The sequence below is a fragment of the Scomber scombrus genome, chromosome 3 (assembly GCF_963691925.1).
Source record: "Scomber scombrus chromosome 3, fScoSco1.1, whole genome shotgun sequence".
Classification (NCBI taxonomy): Eukaryota; Metazoa; Chordata; class Actinopteri; order Scombriformes; family Scombridae; genus Scomber; species Scomber scombrus.
Window position 1 is genome coordinate 11940058 of NC_084972.1, and position 20787 is coordinate 11960844.

Consider the following 20787-nt stretch of genomic DNA (forward strand, 5'->3'; position numbering starts at 1 on the left):
GTATACATATAGTTATCCTGAGTTCATTAAATATAAATTGCATTTATTTTATGGACTTGTGTTGTGGCCTATGATAACTCCCTAATTCAAAAATATAAAACAAATTAGACCTACATTTTTAGGCAACTGTTAAAAAAATTATACTTCAATTAAAAAGACAGGCCACTGTTTGGGACACATATTTCCTAAAATTAGTGAATTAAATACTGATTTTAAAGCATGTTGCCTCATTCATGTATATATATTTTATAGCAAGGGAAACTGCAGCAGCAGATGGACCTCCAGAAGAGCCACATTTTCCGTCTGACCCAGGGCCTACAGGATGCCCTGGACCAAACTGACATGCTCAAGACCGAGAGGACCGATCTGGAGTACCAGCTGGAGAATATACAGGTGCTCAGTGCAATACCTTAATAATTTGTTGAAATGCTGTGGTCTCTTGGGAGAGACCAAGTCACAGTTAGATAATAGAATATTGCAACTGATGTTGGTACACTTGGGTATCTCAGGGGGAACTACAGGATAAAAGAACCCTGTCATATTCTTTTTCATGTTGTCTCTGAGGTATTTCCTTCTCTGAGGTTCTGTTTTTCTTTCTGCAGGCTGTATACTCCCATGAGAAGGTGAAGATGGAGGGGACTATCTCCCAACAGACCAAACTCATTGACTTCCTCCAGGCCAAAATGGACCAGCCCACCAAGAAAAAGAAGGTCTGTAAGCCAACTGTAAGCCATATTCAATTGCTTATTAGATTTACATGTACTGTGTTGTTCTTTTGTAATAATATTAACATTAATTATATTTCTTTATTAATGAAATCACTGCAATTCCCTCCTTCTGAACAGGGTATATTTGGGCGGCGTCGAGAGGATGTTGGCACTACAACTAATGGGGCACTGGTTCCCCAGGCCCAGCCGGCAGTTCCCATGCAGTACAGTGACATGAAACTTGCTTTGGAGAAGGAGCGTTCAAGATGTGCTGAGCTGGAAGAGGCTCTCCAGAAGATGAGGATAGAGCTGCGATCCCTCAGAGAGGAGGGTAGGTCCTCGTGTTAGGCAGCACAGTTAATGAGCCAGATTTTGGACAGTCCTGGAGCAAGATGGTAAATCCATATCAATTCCAAGCTTGTTCATCTAAAGCCAACACTGCAATCCTTTGATGCTCTTAAAGAACAGGCAAAATGTTCGGTCCAATAATAAATACTACAAATCTATGAAACTGAGCTTCTAATTGTTGACACTGACTCAGAGGAGTATTTATTCAACCCTTGTGGTCCACAATCTAAGATGAGAAATGATAAACTAAGTCTGATCAAGAAAAACCTGCAATGTACCTCCACCCCTAGCTGTTTGGAGACAGTTACCATGGCAGCATCTTGCTCTATTACCTACAGTTGCCAGGTCCTATGAGATTCATTTCAAACTCTATTCGTTTTATGGTAATGGAGCCAATTATTACCAGCTTTATAACCACTACTGATCTAATATTAGGTTGTTTTATTTGTTTCTGGCAATACAGCAGCTCATTTCAAAGCCCAGGACCATGTGGCTCCTTCCACGCCGGCTCAGGCCCGCCACCAAATCCTAATGTCGGCCATCGTGAAATCCCCAGAGCATCAACCCAACCCCAGTGGTCTGCTAAACCCCTCAACTCGCTGCAAGGACACGCCTGAAGGTGAGTCACAGATACAGACACACACGCGCACACACACACACACACACACACACACACACACACACACACACACACACACACACACACACACACACACACACACACACCAGCTCATCAGCCTGAATTTGAACCTTGGACTTCCTGTTTTGAAGCTGCACAGCTGCCTCCACAGGAGTGTTCACTCTTATGCCATCACTTGCAACACAAATAGACTCCCTGTTCGCTTATTTTGTTTGTGGTGTTTTTATGTGTTTGTTCTTTCTATGACCTGTCACACAAAGCAGGATTATGAAATTAAATAAAGTTGGATAACTATGTTCAGTACTTGTTGAACCTGGAACTCGCTTCAAACCAACCATGGGATATGGATAAAAAGCGCTCTTTCAGGTTTTAGTCACTGCATTTATCCACCTAACATCATAATCCTGCCTGGGCCTGTCTCACAAAGTAAGAATAGTGGATTAGCCAGGTTACCTTGGTTTTAATCCTGGCTTTCCAGTGTCACAAGGCTAAATTACATTTTTCACCATGGAAATTGAACCTCAGTTCATAGCTGTGGAGCAAGTTCAAAGGATCATATCAAAATTAAATACTTGCCTTGTGATTTAGAGCCCCGACAGTCCGTGTTTTTTGCTCTCACCTAGCTATTGTCAGACTGCTTTCTCCTTTCTGTCCCTTTCCTCTTGCTCATCGCAGAAAAGAGGAGGGTCACCTTTGAAAGTAAGTTAGCAGTCATCCACGTGTTTGTCACACCTTGTGTATTCTCACATGCATGCGCTCTTCTACATGCATGTTGTACTGTGTGCACATATCATACTGTGCATCTGTCATGTTGTCAAGCTAACAGTAACTTGACCAAAGAGTCAAGTTGAACATGATGTTCTCTCCTGTTTTTTTCAGCATAATTCCTGGAGTCATGGTTTATAACATATGGAAGAACAGACAGTTTTTTAAAATGCATCCCGTGCTCATTGGCATGCATAATCTGATTGTGATATGATACTATTTTGGGATACTTGAACATTAATAGGCATCACACTTGCAATTAAAAATAGTTCTTTCATTATTTGAATTGCTCCATGTTGCTTGAGAAAACTAAATCTCATGGAACTTCTGCTGATTCTGAAACAATTAAGCCTGTAACAAAACATGGTGGTGTTATATTTCCTTTCTTTCAGCAACTCTTATCCCTGCCAACTTCATTTCCTTGTTTGAATTGCAGAGTTTGGTCGTCGTGTGAAGGAGAGAATGCACCACAACATCCCACATCGTTTCACTGTAGGCCTCAACATGAGGGCTGCCAAATGTGCCGTCTGCCTGGACACTGTGCATTTTGGACGACAGGCTGCCACTTGTCTAGGTGTGTATGCGGCACTGTTGCCAGTCATACACTGCATTGTATGTGAAGATATTTCAGAGGACAAATTATTGGCCAGTATTAACAGAAATACTTACAAAAATAGTTCTTGAATCAGGGCCACCACATTAGTCTCCCTGACATAGTGGAAATTGGTCCATCTTGTTTTGTCTATCACTGGAACTCCTACTGTTATGACTCTTGAAAAAATCAAATTTGCAATACATTTTTGATATAGTCCCAAACCAACAGTGTGGAGGCAGAGTAAAAACAATCATGGTTATGTCAATATTAAAACATTATCATACAATATACCCTAACCAAAAGGATTTTGGCACAGCAAATATTTTGAAGTCTATAAATACCATCAACATGTCTGTGATGCCACAGAGATGTATTGCCAGTTGGGCTACCACTCTTACAACATGCTTAGAAGTCCCTTTGTCTCTCTTTCTCTCTGTCAACACAACTTTGCTTTTCATGACACGCTGCTGTGTTCAGTTTGAAGTGTGGTTTAGGAGGTTTGTTCTCTCGACACTGTTGGTTATTTTGAATACAGCGGCAATAAAGACAATTACAGCTATTTGCATAAGAAAGCTTTATTTAACCCAAATCTACATTTTTGGTACCACCCTTTGTCTTGTTGTAGAGTGCCACACCCTGTGTCATCCCAAATGCTCACCGTGTCTTCCGGCCACCTGCGGCCTGCCAGCTGAGTATGCCACTCACTTTTCAGAAGCTCTATGCCGAGAGAAGGCAAACTCTCCTGCACTGCAGGTCAAAGAGGCCAGTGGGCATGTTCGCTTGGAGGGATGGATGAAGCAGCCCAGGTAACTCATTCAGTGCTTGACGGTCATGATTACCATCTACAATATTTTGTATACACAGCATTTGAACTTCTGTCTGTATTGGTGTGTTTGCTCGAACAGAAATGGCAAACGTGGTCAGCAGGGCTGGGAGAGAAAATATGTGGTGCTAGATGGAACCAGAGTATCTGTCTATGATTCTGAGCCCAGAGAAGGTCAATACTTAATTTTCTAAATTACTGTATTTTTTATTGGTATAAGTAACAGAAAGCTGATCCATTCCTAAATGACACAGTTTTTCATCATTCAATTGTTTTTGTTACCCTGAATATCAAAATAGCAGCATCCAATAAAAACATGGGATGTTTTTCTTTTAGACTGTATTAGGGCTGAGGACGAGTTCGAGCTCTGTCTGCCTGATGGAGAGGTGACTGTTCATGGAGCTGTTGGAGCCTCTGAGCTCATCAACACTGCAAAGTCAGGTACTGGATCAATACCAGCTAATCCTGCTATACTCAGCCTATTGTAGGATTTTAAGTGTGTCTTCCTCTCCCCATATTTCAAATTAAATCCATTGGTCTCATCTATGTATGTTTTTAATCCCAAAATACAAGAAAATGTTGACAATTCTGTTAACAAGATGGCCAACCCATCCTTATTTCTGTGTGTGTGCATGTGTGTATGCAGACATCCCATATGTGCTGAAACTGGAGTCACATCCTCACACCACCTGCTGGCCAGGCCAGTCCCTCTACTTCATGGCTCCCAGCTTCCCTGATAAGCAGCGCTGGGTTGCTGTACTGGAGTCTGTGGTGGCCGGTAGCCGTGGATCTAAAGACAAAGTGGATGCTGATGCTGTAAGTATTGTGTGTATATTGTATATTTCTGCCTGACTGGTTTCAAAATATGAGGTTTCTGTAGCGTATCTGATGTGAAACAAGTCTAACATCTCCTTTATACAAAGCAAACTTGATTTTAGGGTAGGGTAACTTAAACCAAGGGTGGTGTGTATTGTTTGGTGTGAAAATTAGGTCAAATATACTGAATGCCTCCATAAACATCAGCCAGTGCCTTCACTTCTTTTTCTCCCCCTCCCTCTTCTTTCTCTCTCTGCATGTTCTCAACATCCACGTCATCTATTTGTGTTGCCATCGTCTTTGTTGATGTGGTTATACTGTGCGTGTGTATCTCCATTCAACTCGGTTGTGTGGATCATATTATAGGCAGGTGGTTCTAAAAGACAGAAGAACCTATCCCCTCTGGTTCAGGTACAGTAAGTAGCTGCACGAATGCTTGGGCTTCAGTCAACCGACCGTCTGAGCATGCAGTAGCTGTACACATCTGCGCATACAACACTGATGCTGTTCAGTGTAGGTCCACACAGATCCAGGCTGATTACTGAATGTGATCAATGGAAGTAGCTGCCCTTTGAAAAAAACAGCTGCATTAAGTGGTAAAACACACATCAAGTACTCTCATAAGATTTTGTAGTGCATGGATGTGAATAGGCACTGCTGTGCACCTTTGGCCTGGTGTCATATGCTATGTCATGCATGCCTCTGCAAAAGTCATGCGCTGCTTTAGCCCCTTTCACTGAAACACAGACACACACACTTACACACTCTGAGCAACTTGATTTTGATCAGTATGTAGGCTTCTGCTCTTGGTGTTTTGTGTGTTTATTGCTGTTTTAGAGGTGATATACTTTATGACCCTTGGTAGTAGCATTACATTTTCTTTAAACTGTGTTAGCCTTTCTAAGTGTACCCATAACCACGGTAAAATGTTATTTCCTATTCAAATGTGTATACAATTCATAGTGCAGCTTTTCACCTTAAGTCAGAAAACACAATATGACCAAAGTAATGTTAATATCCCAACACTGAACCAGTGAGTAATTGGTGAACATCTCTTTCCAAATCCACGGTCTCCTGCTCCAACAGCCTCTTAATTTCTGGGATTCACAAGATTTTGGAAACAGAATGCAGGGATTTGCTGCCATTCAGCCACAAAATAATTTTTTGGACACAGATGTTTTACAGTAAATCTTGGCTTACAGTCTCCATCTCAGTTCTTTAGAACTTTCGTTAGATGGGGTTGAGATCAGAGCTCTGTTCAGCCTAGTCAACTTCTTCCACAGCAAACTCAGGTTCTTAATGGTTCTGGTTTAATGTACAGGGTCATTTTCATGTTCAAACAGGAACAGGCCTTCACCTCGCTGCTGCCACAAAGTTGGAAGAACAATATTGTCTAAAATATCAATCCATATTATAAAACTAAGGTTTATCTTCATTGGAAGTAAGAGGACAAATCGAGAAAAACAGCCCCAGACCAAAAGTACATGAATGGATTTGGACTGGACAGCATCCAATAAGCGTTGAACACTGATTGTAAGGGAGGAAAAACTACTAATTACTATTGATGTTGTTGCTAAAAAACAAAAAGATTATTGCTGTGGTCACCCAGTGATCAGTTATACAGCTATAAACAAATAGCTGAATTGTTTCAAGTTGGCGTTGGATGCTTTGTCAAATTCTTAGTCTTGTTTATTTAACCTATGATTATATATTGCCTCATTCCAATCACATTTTTGTCAATTTTACACTATATTGAATTTAGGAAACATTCTTCCAAGGCTGTTTGTGTTCAGACTTCATTAAATAAGTTGCTCTTATTGTGTTAATGTTTTTATAGACAACTCTATTATTGCTTAGCAAAGAAAGGTCAGAAAATAAAAGCAGAATGTTGTTGTTGGTACAAAAATGTGAGTATTGTTGTGGCACTGGTGTCAAAAATATAAAATAATCCCTTGCCTAAAGATTGTAGTTAACTGCATCAGTGATCTTCAGCTCACATTTAAAGTCTACTTCATGGATGGATTTACTGATCTGGAGTTTGAGGGCTCTCTGGCTGGCATTCTTGCTGGGTCAGCTTGTCTTGCCTCTAATCTGCTGATGATCTGCCTAACCTGCATCCTTCCCCTGCTCCGTGTGTCTGTGTTCCTGCTTCTTGCCCCAACAGAAACTTCTGGGAAACTCTCTGCTGAAGTTGGAGGGTGATGACCGTTTGGACATCAACTGCACTCTGCCTCTCACTGACCAGGTACTACAATAAGAACATGTCACGTTAATACAGAGAGAGGAACCACATTAACAGGACGGTTCCTCTGACTGCCGCATGTTCCACTTGTAAAGCAATATTTTCCTCGTTCTTTCTCTTAGATCGTGTTGGTTGGTTCTGAGGAGGGTTTGTATGCTCTAAATGTCATAAAGAACTCTTTGACCCACATCCCTGGCCTGACCTCGGTCTTCCAGATCCAGATCCTGAAGGAGCTTGATAAGCTGCTGATGATCACTGGTCAGTTCATGACAGTAAATGGAGGCCATTTTACTCAATTATAAGTCTGTAATTTTAGTCCTCTTCTTTTAATGGCTGCTAGAAATGTTTCAATACACTGATGCATTATTTACCAGATCATTGAACTTTGTATCTGCATTGTGGGATGTTCTATGTATACATTTTTTTTTTTTTAATGTATTAGTTGCTTTGAAAATGAAACATTGATGGTAAATAAAGCTTAGTCCTTACAAATCAGACCGACTTTACATGTAAATGCAACATGTTGGATCATGTTATGAAGTTATCTGGCGATGAGGTGTATAAATAAATGCACTGTGGTCTAGATTGATTGTGTTTTTTGTTTTGCATGTGTGTGTTTGATGCGTCTTCCAGGAGAGGATAGGGCCCTGTGTTTGGTGGAGATCAAGAAGGTGAAACAGTCCTTGTCGCAGTCCCATCTCCCAGCTCAACCTGACCTCAACCCCTTCATCTTTGAGACAGTCAAGGGATGCCACCTCTTCTCCTCTGGAAAGGTTGGTTAGATCGTTGTTACTTACACAGAGCGAAATCATTCTAGTTATACTGTTATTTAGTGAGAGTTAATGAGCTGAACATCACAGTAATGACATAGCAATGTGCTGTCTGATTGCAGATATTTACTGCTGTCCTGATTGCAGAGTTGTTTCTGCTTTACAGATTGATAATGGGACCTGTATCTGTGCTGCTATGCCCAACAAGATTACAATTCTGCGACTTAATGAAAGCCTCAACAAGTTCTGCATCAGAAAGGTGAGTGGGCCTTAAAGATGGATGGATAATAGATGATGTCATGAAGGACAGTCTGTGTTTAGTAGCAAAGTAGATGGTGGAGGAAGGAATGGCATTGAAAAAATGTTTGTGTTTGTAGGAGATTGAGACATCAGAGCCATGTAGCTGTATCCACTTCACTGGCTACAGTATCATTATTGGCACCAACAAGTTCTATGAGATTGAGATGAAGCAGTACGTGCTAGAAGGTAGGTTGTGATTTTTCAGGTGGTGGCATCATGCACACATTTTGGATTGATATTTCAAAAAATATTATTACTACTTGTCAACCACATGGTGTTGTAGGCAAGTTGCCACAGGTTCTGTCGCTGTGAGGCTTCAACGTTCACACCTGAGCGAGCTGACTAACAGATATGAGTTCCTTCTGCAGAATTCCTGGATAAAAACGATGTGACGCTCGCTTCAGCTGTGTTTGCCGCATCCTCCCATAGCTTCCCCATCTCCATCATCCAGGTCACCACGGCTCCCCAGAAAGATGAATACCTGCTCTGTTTCCATGGTTAGATGATTTTCTGTGTGTGTGTGTGTGTGTGTGTGTGTGTGTGTTGGCTATGTGTACAGCATTTAACAGTTTTTGAGAGAAAATCTGTAATCAGGGATTTAATCTGTTTTGATATTCAAATTCAAAATTCACTATTGTTTACATCTAGTTCCCGTTTACTTCTAATAGTAGACTGTTGTGCGGTTTTGCTTCATAGTGTCAATATTTAGAAATATGCAGGATTGTATAACTCAAATGTTTTTCTTACAGAGTTTGGTGTGTTTGTGGACGCGTATGGCCGCAGGAGTAGAAGTGACGATATCAAATGGAGCCGTCTGCCTCTTTCGTTTGGTTAGCGTAAATCTTTGATTACATTTTCCAAAAAAAATCTTTAATGGTCTGTGTATGAAATTATGTTAAATGGGTTTTTGACATTTCAGCCTACAGAGAGCCCTACCTGTTTGTGACCTACTTCAACTCTCTGGATGTTATTGAGATTCAGGGACACGCTGCTCTGGGGTGAGATTGCACTCCTTTTGTCCCCACCAGTGCATCAGTTTGTACTCAAACTTCATGACCATGATAAATACATTGTTTGAAAGCTGCTCCTCTCTCTTTCTAGACCTCACTCATACGCACACCTGGATATCCCAAATCCGCGCTACCTTGGCCCTGCCATCTCTTCTGGGGCTATCTACTTGGCCTCGTCGTACCAGAATAAATTGCGGGTTATTTGCTGCAAGGGCAACCTGATCCAGAGCCAGGAGGGTGGCGGAGACCTGCAGCGTAACGGTTCCGGACGCAGGTGAGGACACACGTTCAGGCTGTTTGTTAACCCTGCTCGAGCTAACAATACCCAAATTCTTTCACATGTATTGTTGCTAAAATAATCTCTTTCTGTCATTATTTGGTAGTATTTCTAATCTACCACACTTTACCTTTCTTCTTGCTGTTTTTAAACTCTAAACACACTTCTTTCTTTTTTATAAATCTAACTCCATAAATATCGTACCATTGACTTCTATTCACTATTCTTGGTAATGGCACTATACTATGCACTATGTAAGGGACCAACTGATATACAAAGAAAAGAATAAATGAGATGCTCTTATAAAAATTCATAAGTAAGAAACTGTAATCTCTAAATATGTCAATTCCAAATTGTTTTGATTTCTTCTGTCACCTCTGTATTTTAACTTTAGCAAGACTTTTCTGAGGTGTGGCCCAAATCATTTACTTTAAATGTGGAAATGAAAGTGGTGACTCATCTGCAGAATATCACAGCGTCTAGTTTAATTCTTAATTCTCTATTAAAGGAAGGTAAAACCTTCTCATCTGATAAAAAGGCACAAATAACAAACAAACCTGTCATTGTATTGATCCAACATCCAATCAAAAAAAATAGAGAATTGAGTTAATTCATAATAGGAGATAAATGAGCTTTGTGCCTTTATTTGTCTATTGAAGGGGAACACTCAAAGGGAAATGAATGAAAATTGATTCTGCTGATGGAACATAAATCCTGTGATGAAAGTAAAAGCTAAGACATGTTATTTGTTTCTCAATTTACTTGAGCATTTTTCATTTACTTATCTTTGGTGAGGTTTGGTCACCAAAGGCTAGATTTCCAAGCACGCTTCCTTATCCCACGTACACTGGTGTTGTTCACCAGTCAGTGGGACTAGCTGGCACTGTGGGGTACAGGTTGGCATCCACAGGTGGTGATGGTAAAATTGGTGGTGAGGGTAAAAGGAGAGTAACACATACATTTTGTTCTTTGCAGGAGGAAGAGTTCATTTTTTATCTGTAACAAATCCTAAAATCATATGTTTTTAATTCAAATAACTTTTTTAAATACCTCCTTTCAAATGTAGAAGGGAATTGTTGAATAAAGATTGACTTCCTCCTTGTACATCATGAGACTGGTCTATCACTGTTTGATGCTCACTAGCAACAGAGCTTCTCTTGCTCACTGAGCTGACTTTGAAAGTTTCTCAGTTAAAAAACCAAAAGGAGTAGTAGAAGTGGTCTCTTCTAATTATGAATTGCACTTTGCTTCAGCTTATTAAATGAGTTTGATTTCGAGTCCATCATCCACACCACAGCAGTTGGCCAACCTGAGTCCCACAGTGCCAAGCATAGCCCATGACTGGGCAAAGCCTGCTCCCTTTGACCAATGCTCAATGCTGGTCCTCACGCTCGGTCTCCTCCCTCACAGTCCTAACAAGCGCGGGCCTCCTTCCTACAATGAGCACATCTCTAAAAGGTTGGCAGCCAACCCTCACGTCCATGGAGACCCCGGCACACCTCACCGCTACCGAGAGGCACGCACAGAGTTTCGGCGTGACAAGTCCCCCAGCCGTCCACTGGAGAGAGAGAAGTCTCCAGGCAGGATGCTGGAGAGCCGGATCGTGGGGTCTCCTGGCAGGGCCATGGCTGACCCCCGGTTAGAGCGTTCCCCGGGCAGGGCAATGGCAGACCCTCGAATGGACCGTTCCCCTGGCCGGATGATGGACGTACGTAGGGAGAGGTCCCCTGGACGTTTTGAAGAGCGCCAAAGGCTTCATACCGGCTCAGGACGCACACCCATAACTCCTGTTAACAAGGTTTGTCACTCACTTTTGTTGATTCATAGAATTTGTTAAAGAAATAGTTTGACATATTGGTTAGTGCCCTTATTCGCCCTCTTCCTAAGAGTTCGATGTGAAGATGGATACCTTTACTAGATCTGTCTGTTAAATAAGCTGGAGTCATGAGATGGTTAGCTTAGCTTAGCAGAAAGTCCAAAAACGGGGAGCAACCAAAAGGTAAAACCAGCTAGTTGTGGTTTTACAAAGGGGGTTATGTGCCAGAGTATTTCTTGGCTGGTAGTGACTTATGGTTATCTGTCAACCTCCACAGAGACAATAAGATTCCAGGAAGTCAGAAATAAGCCCTGTAAAACTACAAATTGTATTTTTTATGCCTAAATTTTGTTATGAATCAAAGAATGAGATTAAACGTGTTAAGTAGTGAACTTGGTGCTGGTAGGTGGATTGTTTTACCTTTTGGACTGAGCCAGGTTAGCTGTTACCCCTTGTTTCAATTCTTTATGCAAAGCTAAAGTAAATAGCTGCAGTAGCTTTGTATTAATTGCACAGATATGCAAGTGGTATCAAACTTCTCATCAGACACTTGGCAAGAAAGCAAATAAATGTATTTCCCAACCTGTCAAACTTTTCTATTTTTATAGTTTCCTATATTCCTTTTCCTATATATTTCTAATTATGATAATAACTGTTTGTCCTTACCTTGTGTGTATTTGACTGTCTGTATTTTCTTGACTTTATTTTACAGGTATGGGACCAATCATCTGTTTGAGAGACAGCAGAGCCACTTACCTAGCATGGACAGAAAAACACACCTTTTGAAAGGGAAGCAAGGGAGCAGAGAACCAGTGAGAAAGTCACCAACTCATGATGAAACACTGCCACACATCTGTTTTGCCTGACATCTAAGCAGACAAACCCACAGAGGAAAAAAACTGTAGCTGTCAGAAGAGAGAGAACGAGAAAGAGAGAAATAAATAGATGTCATTAGAATCAGGTTGTTTTTCTCCATGAACTGACCCAAGTCAATAAAGGTCAACAAAATGCCATATTAACAACTTTTTGAGCAGGGTTTTTTGCGACATATTTGAGTAGTTGTTCTGTATTTGATTAGATTCTCCAAAAAAAAGGATATGAGTTCTAAACTTCAGACCTGACCTCAGTGGGTTTCGCTCGCTTCAGGCTTCAGTTCACTTCAGACAGTAGTGACTACGATAGGTAAGCACAGCTGTAGCAACTTTATTTTACAATCAATGCCTAAATATTTACAAAATCAGTCACTCGTGAAAATGGCCGAAGTTCACTCAAAGTAGTTACCGTATAAACACTAGCTCCTTCCCACGCTCCACTCTGTCCACAGTAGCTCCAGAACAGGGCCGGAGTACTGTACATGTCAAAGTACTTGTGGCTCCAGCCCTGCGCTGACATGTCAACACACAATCATTATCAGCTAATTACAATCATTCTGCTAATCTCAGTCCTCTGTTGAGACTTGGGTTTGTTACAGTGACAGGACTTGGCTGGAGCACAAACAAATTCAAATGAAATTGAAATATATAATGCCTCCCTGCCCTGTAGAACCACAAACCAGATGATTGTCCACCCTTTAGATAGGTTGACACTAAAACTGCACTACCCATAATCCCCAGCAGCAATGGAGCAGGACCTTTCTAATCCTTTAGAACGCTATCTGACTGTAAATAGACAAGACATAATTTTCTATATATTGAGAAGGAATTTCAAGGCTGGATAAGCCAAGTCTATTTTTGTTAAAGAAAAAAAAAAGTGATTAGCTACTTGTCCTCTTGAATGTCCAATAAGTATTCTTTTAATATGTCCAAATGTCCTTTATCAAGTGAGTGATTGTATCTGGATCCAACTCGTGTATGCACTTCCATCTGTCAAAGGCAAACCTCAATCCTGAATTATATGAGAGGAGGAGAAAAAAAAGATCATGTTTGAAGCTTAAAACATAGTACTTGAGCATTTCTTTTTGTACAATGTCCCTAATATTGTATATAACCCAAATTGTTCAAGGTGAAGATGAAAATAATCTTTGTTTCTTGTTTTTTTTCCTGATTCGTAAATGGCATGGATATGTATATCTGAAATGAAACGGAGTGTTGTATTCTGCTTCTGCCTCATTTGGGTTATATTTTTATTCTACAATTTAACAACGAAGCACGTAAATAACATCTCCTTTGTTTTAATTATTCATATTTGCATAGTAAATTCATTCAATTATGATGACTAAATCTCTACTTTTTGTTCTTTTATTAAGCCACTCTTGGCTTAATTATCGCCCAGTCCAACACTGAAATCCATCCAAATGAATTGTTTGGCTTTTACTGTCAAGGTGCTTACACTTTGACTGATTGATCAGATTTTATTCTATATATCATAATTTAATCTCTAGAAAGGGAACATTTTGTGCTTTTTAGTTATGTTTAGAATATACACAGATTAGATGCTGTATCTTAACCTGCCCAGTGTGTCAGTTAACTTTAGGGCGCTCAATAGGAAGATTCTTCTCTTTCTTTCTGAACAATTTTCTGAAGCAATGGTGGTTCGTTTTCAATCTAAAAATCTTCCTGAATGTATTTAAGCCAAGACTGATTCATTGGTCACAAATGTTCAACAAAGCACCCAATGCTACAGATTGCACAAGTTTTCTACTGCTCTCTATAGACGTCAATACAAAAAAGGGTTAGCCATTCTGTTTTATTTTATTTTTATATTCTTTTTAATTTTTATTTCTTTTCACATGATCTTGAATCATAATGCTGTAACGCTGGATATGATATTGATGTCTGCTAACAAATGTTTTATTAGCGTTCCCTGTAGAGATTTTGTCACAGAATATTAAATATTATAACCATTGTCTTTCACTTCTAACTTGCCTCCCTTATGTTGCGCCCTCGTATGCCTGTGAGCAGACCATTTCCCTGCTGTTGCGTGCTTTCTAATCACCACTCACATTGGAGACTGCTAGTGAAATGACCATTTGTTCATGTCCATTGTGTTGGAAGAGGTTAGTCTATTTATAAATGTCTATCCCAGTGCTCAGTCTGTGCAACAGAGGCCTGTCATACCAGTGACAGTAGCTGCAACGGCTGCTCGGATCACAAACGGAGGAGCTGAAGGAGACAAGTTTTCAACAATAGCCCCTTAGGCTAACAATAACTTAGCTAATTCTGACCTCCTCATCCACACTATGCTGTGAGATGACAACCGTGACATATGCTGTTGGGTCATCAACTGTATTTTATTTGACTATGAGCGGAGCAAGAGCAGGGAGGCTTTCAGCGTGTCCCTCTATATAGATTGCACACATGGGGGTTCACCTCCTCACCCCCGACCCATTCAGCTCATTCTCACAGACTGTCACTTTCTTGACCTGGGAACCACAAGTGATACTTAAGGAGCTGTTAATGGTGCAGCACATTGTAAGTTGTGTGTCAAACTTGAGTATGTCGCACCTACTGCTGTTGACATCAGTGAGCTTGGTTTCACAAGCTCTTTAGTGCTAACACCCCAGTACAAAGTAGATCATAGACCTCCTTTGTAATCCCAAGGTGCTACTCCTCCCTTGGCCTGTTTCCTCTTTGCAATCTCGTTGTAGATCATCCTGCTGCTTGCTCCAGGTGCTTGGTTGCTTTTGGCTCCGCTTAGAGAAGATGACAGTGGTGGTGGTGGGAAGGTTTCCAGTCATACATTTCATTGGCGTGTCAATGGGTGCATTTACTTGCTATAGCAAGGCCATTGTCAGGGAAAAGTTTGCCAGCGCCAAACATGTGAAGAAGCATGTGAGAAATGTGACTACGGTTGGTGGTAACGCAGTCCTGACAGGTCTATAAATCAGACATAATAAGCTGGTGACTTCCACACATCTCATCACACCTTGTATCAAATAAATACAAGACACAATTGTGTGCATAAGTCGAAACGTTACGGTTTTTGTTGGTGAAGTGTAAGTGGTGAAGGTGGTAATTAAAACAACGTACAGTATTCAGTCGTAATTTTCAGGATCCTCCTAGCTTTAACATTATCTTAGACATTAAATTGTACATTGTTTAAAGATGAGACTGGATCTCTCAATTTTAAACCCACTTTGAATGATCGTGATGATCTGTTTTACAGATTTCAGATGGTGTTCCTTTCTGGTGTTCAGAATGTGGTGACCAACTCTCAGTGGTATTTCAGAGGTCAAATCAATTCGTCACCAAGAAGAAAACTGCTTTATTGTGCTGTTTTGAGGCTTTATCCCAACTGTGGTGGTGGTCTGGCCTCTATTTTTCTTATCATTTACACTAAGAGAAATCATACCGCACACCAACCAATCCAGGAGATCTCATACTCTTCCTTTTGCCTGTATTTTAAGACATCACTTTCATTTACTACATAACATTACTCTCTATGGTTTAGATAGTCAAGACAACAGTCTGTGAACACAGGGGTTCTTAAAGTGATTAATTTCTTTAACCTTCAGTCTGCTCTTGATATTCTAAACCAGTTATTCTCTTCTGTGTGTCCAATGTCAGTCATGACAACACAGGGTGATTGGCTACTACAGAGGTGGTGGTGGGGGGGGGGGTTTGTGCATGTGCACACACTTTTTGCCAGCAAGCAATACTGTATGCGCTGTATGAAGTGTGTGTCAAAGCATCATTTACCTGTCACTTCCTAAAGAGGACATAGTTTATAAATATCATCCAGTGGAGCTGAGCTTTGGGGCTACAAAAGGCCACCCACTATCTCCCCATTGTTCACTGACATCATTGTTGGTCTGACCTCCCAGCTGCTCAACCATGGTGAGTCTGAAATATTTATTTATTTATTTTGACTTCAAGGATGCTGCAGCTTGCTGAAATCATTATTTTCTCCTATCTGTATATCACTTAAACCTTTTTAAAAAAAAATATTTTATACATTTTCAGAGATAATTCTCAGGTTCACAGGCTACAATACCAAGTAAACATGACACCATCTTTGCATGGAAAGTAACTATCCATAGCAAGTTTCTTTTTTACTATCTTCTCACCTGACATTAAACACAGCTGTTTGCAGGATACCTTGAGTGCAACTATAAATGACAAAAAAAACAATTTCTTAAGGAGTTTTAAAGGAAAGGTAGATGGTAATGTTGCTAAATCTAGTGTTCTATACATATGATTTAGTGTAATGTTTATGTTATTGCACAAAAGCCTTTTACACCTTTTTACCAACATTGTCTATCATGAAGTCATTTTATTAACATCTTGACATGTCTGTAACTTTATTTTAAGTAGCTTTAAGTGTTTATATAATTTTTCAAAAGTCCCCCAAGAAAGCCAAGAAGAGGGCAGCAGAAGGAGCCAACTCCAACGTGTTCTCCATGTTTGAGCAGGCCCAGATCCAGGAATTCAAAGAGGTGAGTGCTGACAAACCAATTTTTATTTCACTAGTTTAGATTTTGCGGCTGAGGGAGACATGAGGTTTGTGGAAATGTATGAATATTAGCTCACAGTATTATGATACGATTAAGTGTTACTGTCTTAAAAACATAGAGTGACACACACTGAGGTCTCTATTTCTTCTTCCCGTTTTGTTCTCCTCGGTCTTTCCATTGTTCATGGTCATAATATGCCCACCTGTCTGTTTTCCTGTGCCTCGCTCGGCAGCAGTGATGCTTGTGGTATTTTGGTATGAGGGTCAGTGGTGCCCAGACATCCAGACTGTGTCATCAGTGATTAGGCTGCAGATAAACTGCTGGGCATGCCCTGGATGCCGGTCTAAACCTCTGGGAACTCGCAGGTTATAAATACTTAACAGTGCTCATCTATAAAGATGGAACGCAGAAACATTAATTAGAGGCTGTGACAGGGGCTTTGTTTTTTCCTGTTGGCTGAAAGCATGTAAAAGAAATCTATTCACAACTGTGGCTTCTTAAGGCAGAGATACTCATTTGGACGTGTTTCACCTTCTCTTTTGTTCTGACCTCAGGCCTTCACTATCATGGACCAGAACAGAGATGGCTTCATCGACAAGAACGACCTTAGAGACACTTTTGCTGCTCTAGGTGTGTTGTCATCACTTATATATAAAAGTGTTAAAACCATGTCAAATTAGTATTTTGCCTTCAGTGTGGTAGCAGATAGAACATTGCAGTATTTTCGTGATTAAATCATGACCCAAAACTTAAAACAGATCCTAGATCAACAGTTGTTAACATTTAACATGTTTTTCTTGACTGTATCTGCTGACTACTGATGTTGTATGTTAATGGTAAATGTTTGGTGTCACAGGACGCCTGAATGTGAAACAGGAAGAGATTGATGAGATGCTCAAAGAGGCTCCTGGTCCAGTCAACTTTACTGTCTTCCTCACCATGTTTGGTGAGAAGCTGAAAGGTAAGATCACACAGGCTAAAGATTTTTTTTAAAAAATATATATATATATATATATATATATCATAAAAGCAGACTCTTAAGTTTAGTTTTAAATATGTTGCAGGAAGTGTAATGGCTTTATTTTGTATGTATCCAGGCGCTGATCCAGAAGAGACCATCCTCAATGCATTTAAAGTCTTTGACCCTGAGGGGAAAGGTTCGCTGAGGAAGGACTAGTAAGTGGCCTGACAGACTCTACTTCACACATCACACCGGATCTATGCAACATTCATCGGAGAAAGTGTCGGCTTTCAGTCAAATCCACAATGAGTGGAGAGCATTATGACCTTTACATTTCCTCCTCGTGTGAATGTAGGCCTCCCTATCTCATCAAATGTTTTCTCTTCCCTTTTCAGTGTGACACAGATGCTGACAACACAAGCAGACCGATTCTCCCCTGAAGAGGTACACTGCAGTTCTTTTTTACACTAATTATCATTATTGCCTGTGTGTGGGTGAGACTGAAAAGCACGTCATCATGACGATCATCTACATCCACATCATACCACATTTTCACACAAAAAAAATCCCTGAGTGAATCATCATCACACCTATTCATCCACACCGAGATGTTTTTTTGCGAGGGGCACAAAATCTGACAAATGTGCTATCTGCTTTTTTGTTGTTTAGATGGAGCAGATGTTCGCTGCTTTCCCTCCAGATGTGGCAGGAAATCTGGACTACAAGAACCTGGTTCACGTCATTACCCACGGAGAGGAAAAGGACCAGGAGTGAACCATTTTGTTAGTGTGTCTGTGTGGTAGAAAGTCCGTCTCTCGCCTGTACATGACTCTGAATGCCCCCTGCCTCTGGAGGAGATATATGGACTGTGGTTTATTCATGCAGCTTTTATGTTGGCAGCATTGTCTCTGTACCGTGCTCACTTAAGAGCACAAGAAGATCAAGACATAGTTTTTTCTTCCAGATCCCGAAAAATGGACAGATGGCATCAGCAACATAGTGAACTGTCTTGCTTTCAGTATGTTTCCACATTGACCTGAAACTAATTATTTTCCTTAGTAGTTTTGTACAGACTACACACTTTGCCTATTTTTTTTTTCTCATAGAAAATATCCATTTGATAGGTCTGTACATGTTCGGCGAATAAAAGATTTCAAAGATAGTTATTAGCCTGATTTCTCATTCTGATATTTATGCAATTTATCAAAAGATTCCCCAACAAGACAATGAGGGGAACAAAACCCTAACAGCCCTTGTATAGACTCTAGGTAAAAAGAGCTTATACTCCTGTGAGTGGTCCTGACGTTTATAGGATCAGAGGATTACTGCTTGAATGCATGGCTATATCAGCTACTCTTTTAATTCCATGTTAGGTAGTGAATGTGTGTACTTGAGAATAGCGGATGCACGGTTGGTGGTCCTCTGAAATCCCAAAGAGATTAATCTGAAACATGTGTGCGGCATTGTCTGTGTATGTGCTCAAATAAACAGAGGCGCACACATGCACAGAGTAGGACATGCGTATATTGTGTGCACAAAGAGAAATGTTTGGCTACCGAAACAGAGGGCTTTAGTGAGACAAAGCCCTGTTGTTATTTTAGTGCTGTGAGGAGGGTAATGTTATACTGTGGAGCAGGGCAGCAGGCACCAAGTGATCCTCATCACTCTTATACAGTACCCGACCCACTTGCCAGACCTTGGCAGTGGGGGGTGAAAATCCCTGGTTGTTCTAGCTGGGGCGCAAAGGGTAGGGGGGGACTGACTTAACAACCCCGGACTAAAGTCTTCTGGAGAGGGGAGGAGAAATGTAGGGAGTGGTGAAAGATAATGTGCTGGGATCAACTCGGACATTTGAGATCACATCATGTGTCCTCTCTGAGAACAGACTGTGGCCACTGAGGGAAAAAATAGCACATTGTCCCTTTAAGCTCAGTTGTACTTGATGGCACAGATGACTTACCGTTCCCTTGAAGCATCAATAGTTTTTTTTTATCTTAACATCAGATCAACTGATTGTGTAATGTGAAAGCAGTAATTTGAGGATAGATCATTTGAGAATTATCACCCAGTTTCCTTCAGCTCTACAAAAGCACTTTAGCTCATAGTTTTGATTTCATAAACTGTATAAGACTGGAGCCAGTTTGAAGCCCAGAGTTGCTGCTCATGCTTGGGTCCATGTTTTCCATTTGGAGCCAGGACCTTCCAAATAAGGAGAGCGGGGTGCTGCCTTTTATGCTCTGGAAACACACCCTCGGACGGAAGAGAATACGTGCTCACTGGAAACGCTGGGCTAATGTGAGCTACTTCAGCTAAACTGTGCTGACAGCTGTCATAATCAAGTAACATTAAAGTTCATGATATATTGCAACAACAGGTGAGTGAACTGTCAATTACAACTGTCAATCAATACCCACAAATCAGACATATCTTATTAACTGAGCTATAATTTCTAAAATGACCTCTAGCACACTTACGAGTGTTCACATTTAGTGATTAAGCCGATAATAGCTTACTGAAAAAAATTAGTGTGTGTCTAGAGAGAGGTAGATGATTTTTGAATGGGATTCAGTAGGAGACTGGGATTTTTTGCAACCAGCATCTAGTGGCCATTGGTGGCATTGCATGTTAAGGCACTTCTGCACTGAACTTGCACTTAAGGACACTTCTGCTTTGACTTCAGTTTCAAGCCTAGTTAGTTGCCACTTGCTCCACATACAGCAGGCAGTCTAACCCTAACCTACTATGTGTTCCCCACCCAGCAGCAAACTGCACACAAAGTTAGCAACTGGCTGATAAACACAGTGGACCAACTGCCAGTTTAAGAGCCACATACTTTCCTCAGGAGATGTTAGATGACATGAACAAAGCTGAAGGGAGTAAATAGGAGTGAATATTGGATTTATATTTGTCTGGTGGCCAGAAGCACTAATGTAGCTTGATATCCATTTGATGTGTTGGCAACTGTTACTAACAACGAACTATAAAGACCTATTAAGGAGATCAAATTGATTGTTGTTTAAAAAATTAAAAAATACTTTTCAACAAACCATGTTCTACATAGAGTAAAGAACCAGCAATCGATGCTCAAATGTGTTTATTTGCATCACAAGTGTGGAAGAGGCTATTTGATGGCACCATTCTTAGTCTGATCGGGCAGACTTGAGCGAGAGAGCAGGAGACCTGCCGGAGTCCACAGCTGCCTCACCTTCTGTAACAAATGTAGCACACAGTTTATACTTTAAAAAAATTAAATATATTATTAGTTTTGGTCAAGAGGAATATTACAGTTCTTCAGTCTTCTTGAAATCTTATCTCACTGTTTCCC

General features: G+C 40.6%; 2 protein-coding genes across 2 annotated transcripts in view; both read left to right on the plus strand.

Moving 5' to 3' along the window:
* cita (citron rho-interacting serine/threonine kinase a) overlaps positions 1 to 11845 on the plus strand; it is a 35632-nt gene extending 23787 nt beyond the window's left edge. Inside the window, exons 29-49 of the mRNA XM_062415571.1 lie at positions 253 to 393; positions 603 to 710; positions 846 to 1038; positions 1519 to 1674; positions 2897 to 3034; positions 3681 to 3861; positions 3961 to 4052; positions 4215 to 4319; positions 4525 to 4694; positions 6859 to 6939; positions 7059 to 7194; positions 7570 to 7709; positions 7873 to 7965; positions 8084 to 8192; positions 8375 to 8503; positions 8756 to 8836; positions 8926 to 9004; positions 9108 to 9290; positions 10704 to 10901; positions 11010 to 11091; positions 11822 to 11845. Coding sequence (XP_062271555.1) covers positions 253 to 393; positions 603 to 710; positions 846 to 1038; positions 1519 to 1674; positions 2897 to 3034; positions 3681 to 3861; positions 3961 to 4052; positions 4215 to 4319; positions 4525 to 4694; positions 6859 to 6939; positions 7059 to 7194; positions 7570 to 7709; positions 7873 to 7965; positions 8084 to 8192; positions 8375 to 8503; positions 8756 to 8836; positions 8926 to 9004; positions 9108 to 9290; positions 10704 to 10901; positions 11010 to 11091; positions 11822 to 11845 — 2619 coding nt within the window. The remainder of the gene's footprint in view (positions 1 to 252; positions 394 to 602; positions 711 to 845; positions 1039 to 1518; positions 1675 to 2896; positions 3035 to 3680; positions 3862 to 3960; positions 4053 to 4214; positions 4320 to 4524; positions 4695 to 6858; positions 6940 to 7058; positions 7195 to 7569; positions 7710 to 7872; positions 7966 to 8083; positions 8193 to 8374; positions 8504 to 8755; positions 8837 to 8925; positions 9005 to 9107; positions 9291 to 10703; positions 10902 to 11009; positions 11092 to 11821) is intronic.
* Positions 11846 to 16381: 4536 nt separating this feature from the next.
* On the plus strand, positions 16382 to 18236 carry myl2a (myosin, light chain 2a, regulatory, cardiac, slow). Its single transcript, XM_062444906.1, has 6 exons — positions 16382 to 16483; positions 17056 to 17131; positions 17358 to 17462; positions 17599 to 17677; positions 17858 to 17906; positions 18132 to 18236. The coding sequence occupies exons 1-6, from the start codon at positions 16448 to 16450 to the stop codon at positions 18234 to 18236; spliced, it is 450 nt and encodes a 149-aa protein (XP_062300890.1). The 5' UTR covers positions 16382 to 16447.
* The last annotated feature ends 2551 nt before the right edge of the window (positions 18237 to 20787 follow it).

Excerpts from the sequence above, each read along its gene's own strand:
- myl2a (XM_062444906.1), top strand. The coding sequence starts at position 16,448 with ATGTTTGAGCAGGCCCAGATCCAGGAATTCAAAGAG. Across the intron at positions 16,484-17,055 it reads AGATCCAGGAATTCAAAGAG|GCCTTCACTATCATGGACCA; the intron begins GTGAGTGCTGAC and ends TTCTGACCTCAG. Across the intron at positions 17,463-17,598 it reads GTTTGGTGAGAAGCTGAAAG|GCGCTGATCCAGAAGAGACC; the intron begins GTAAGATCACAC and ends GTATGTATCCAG.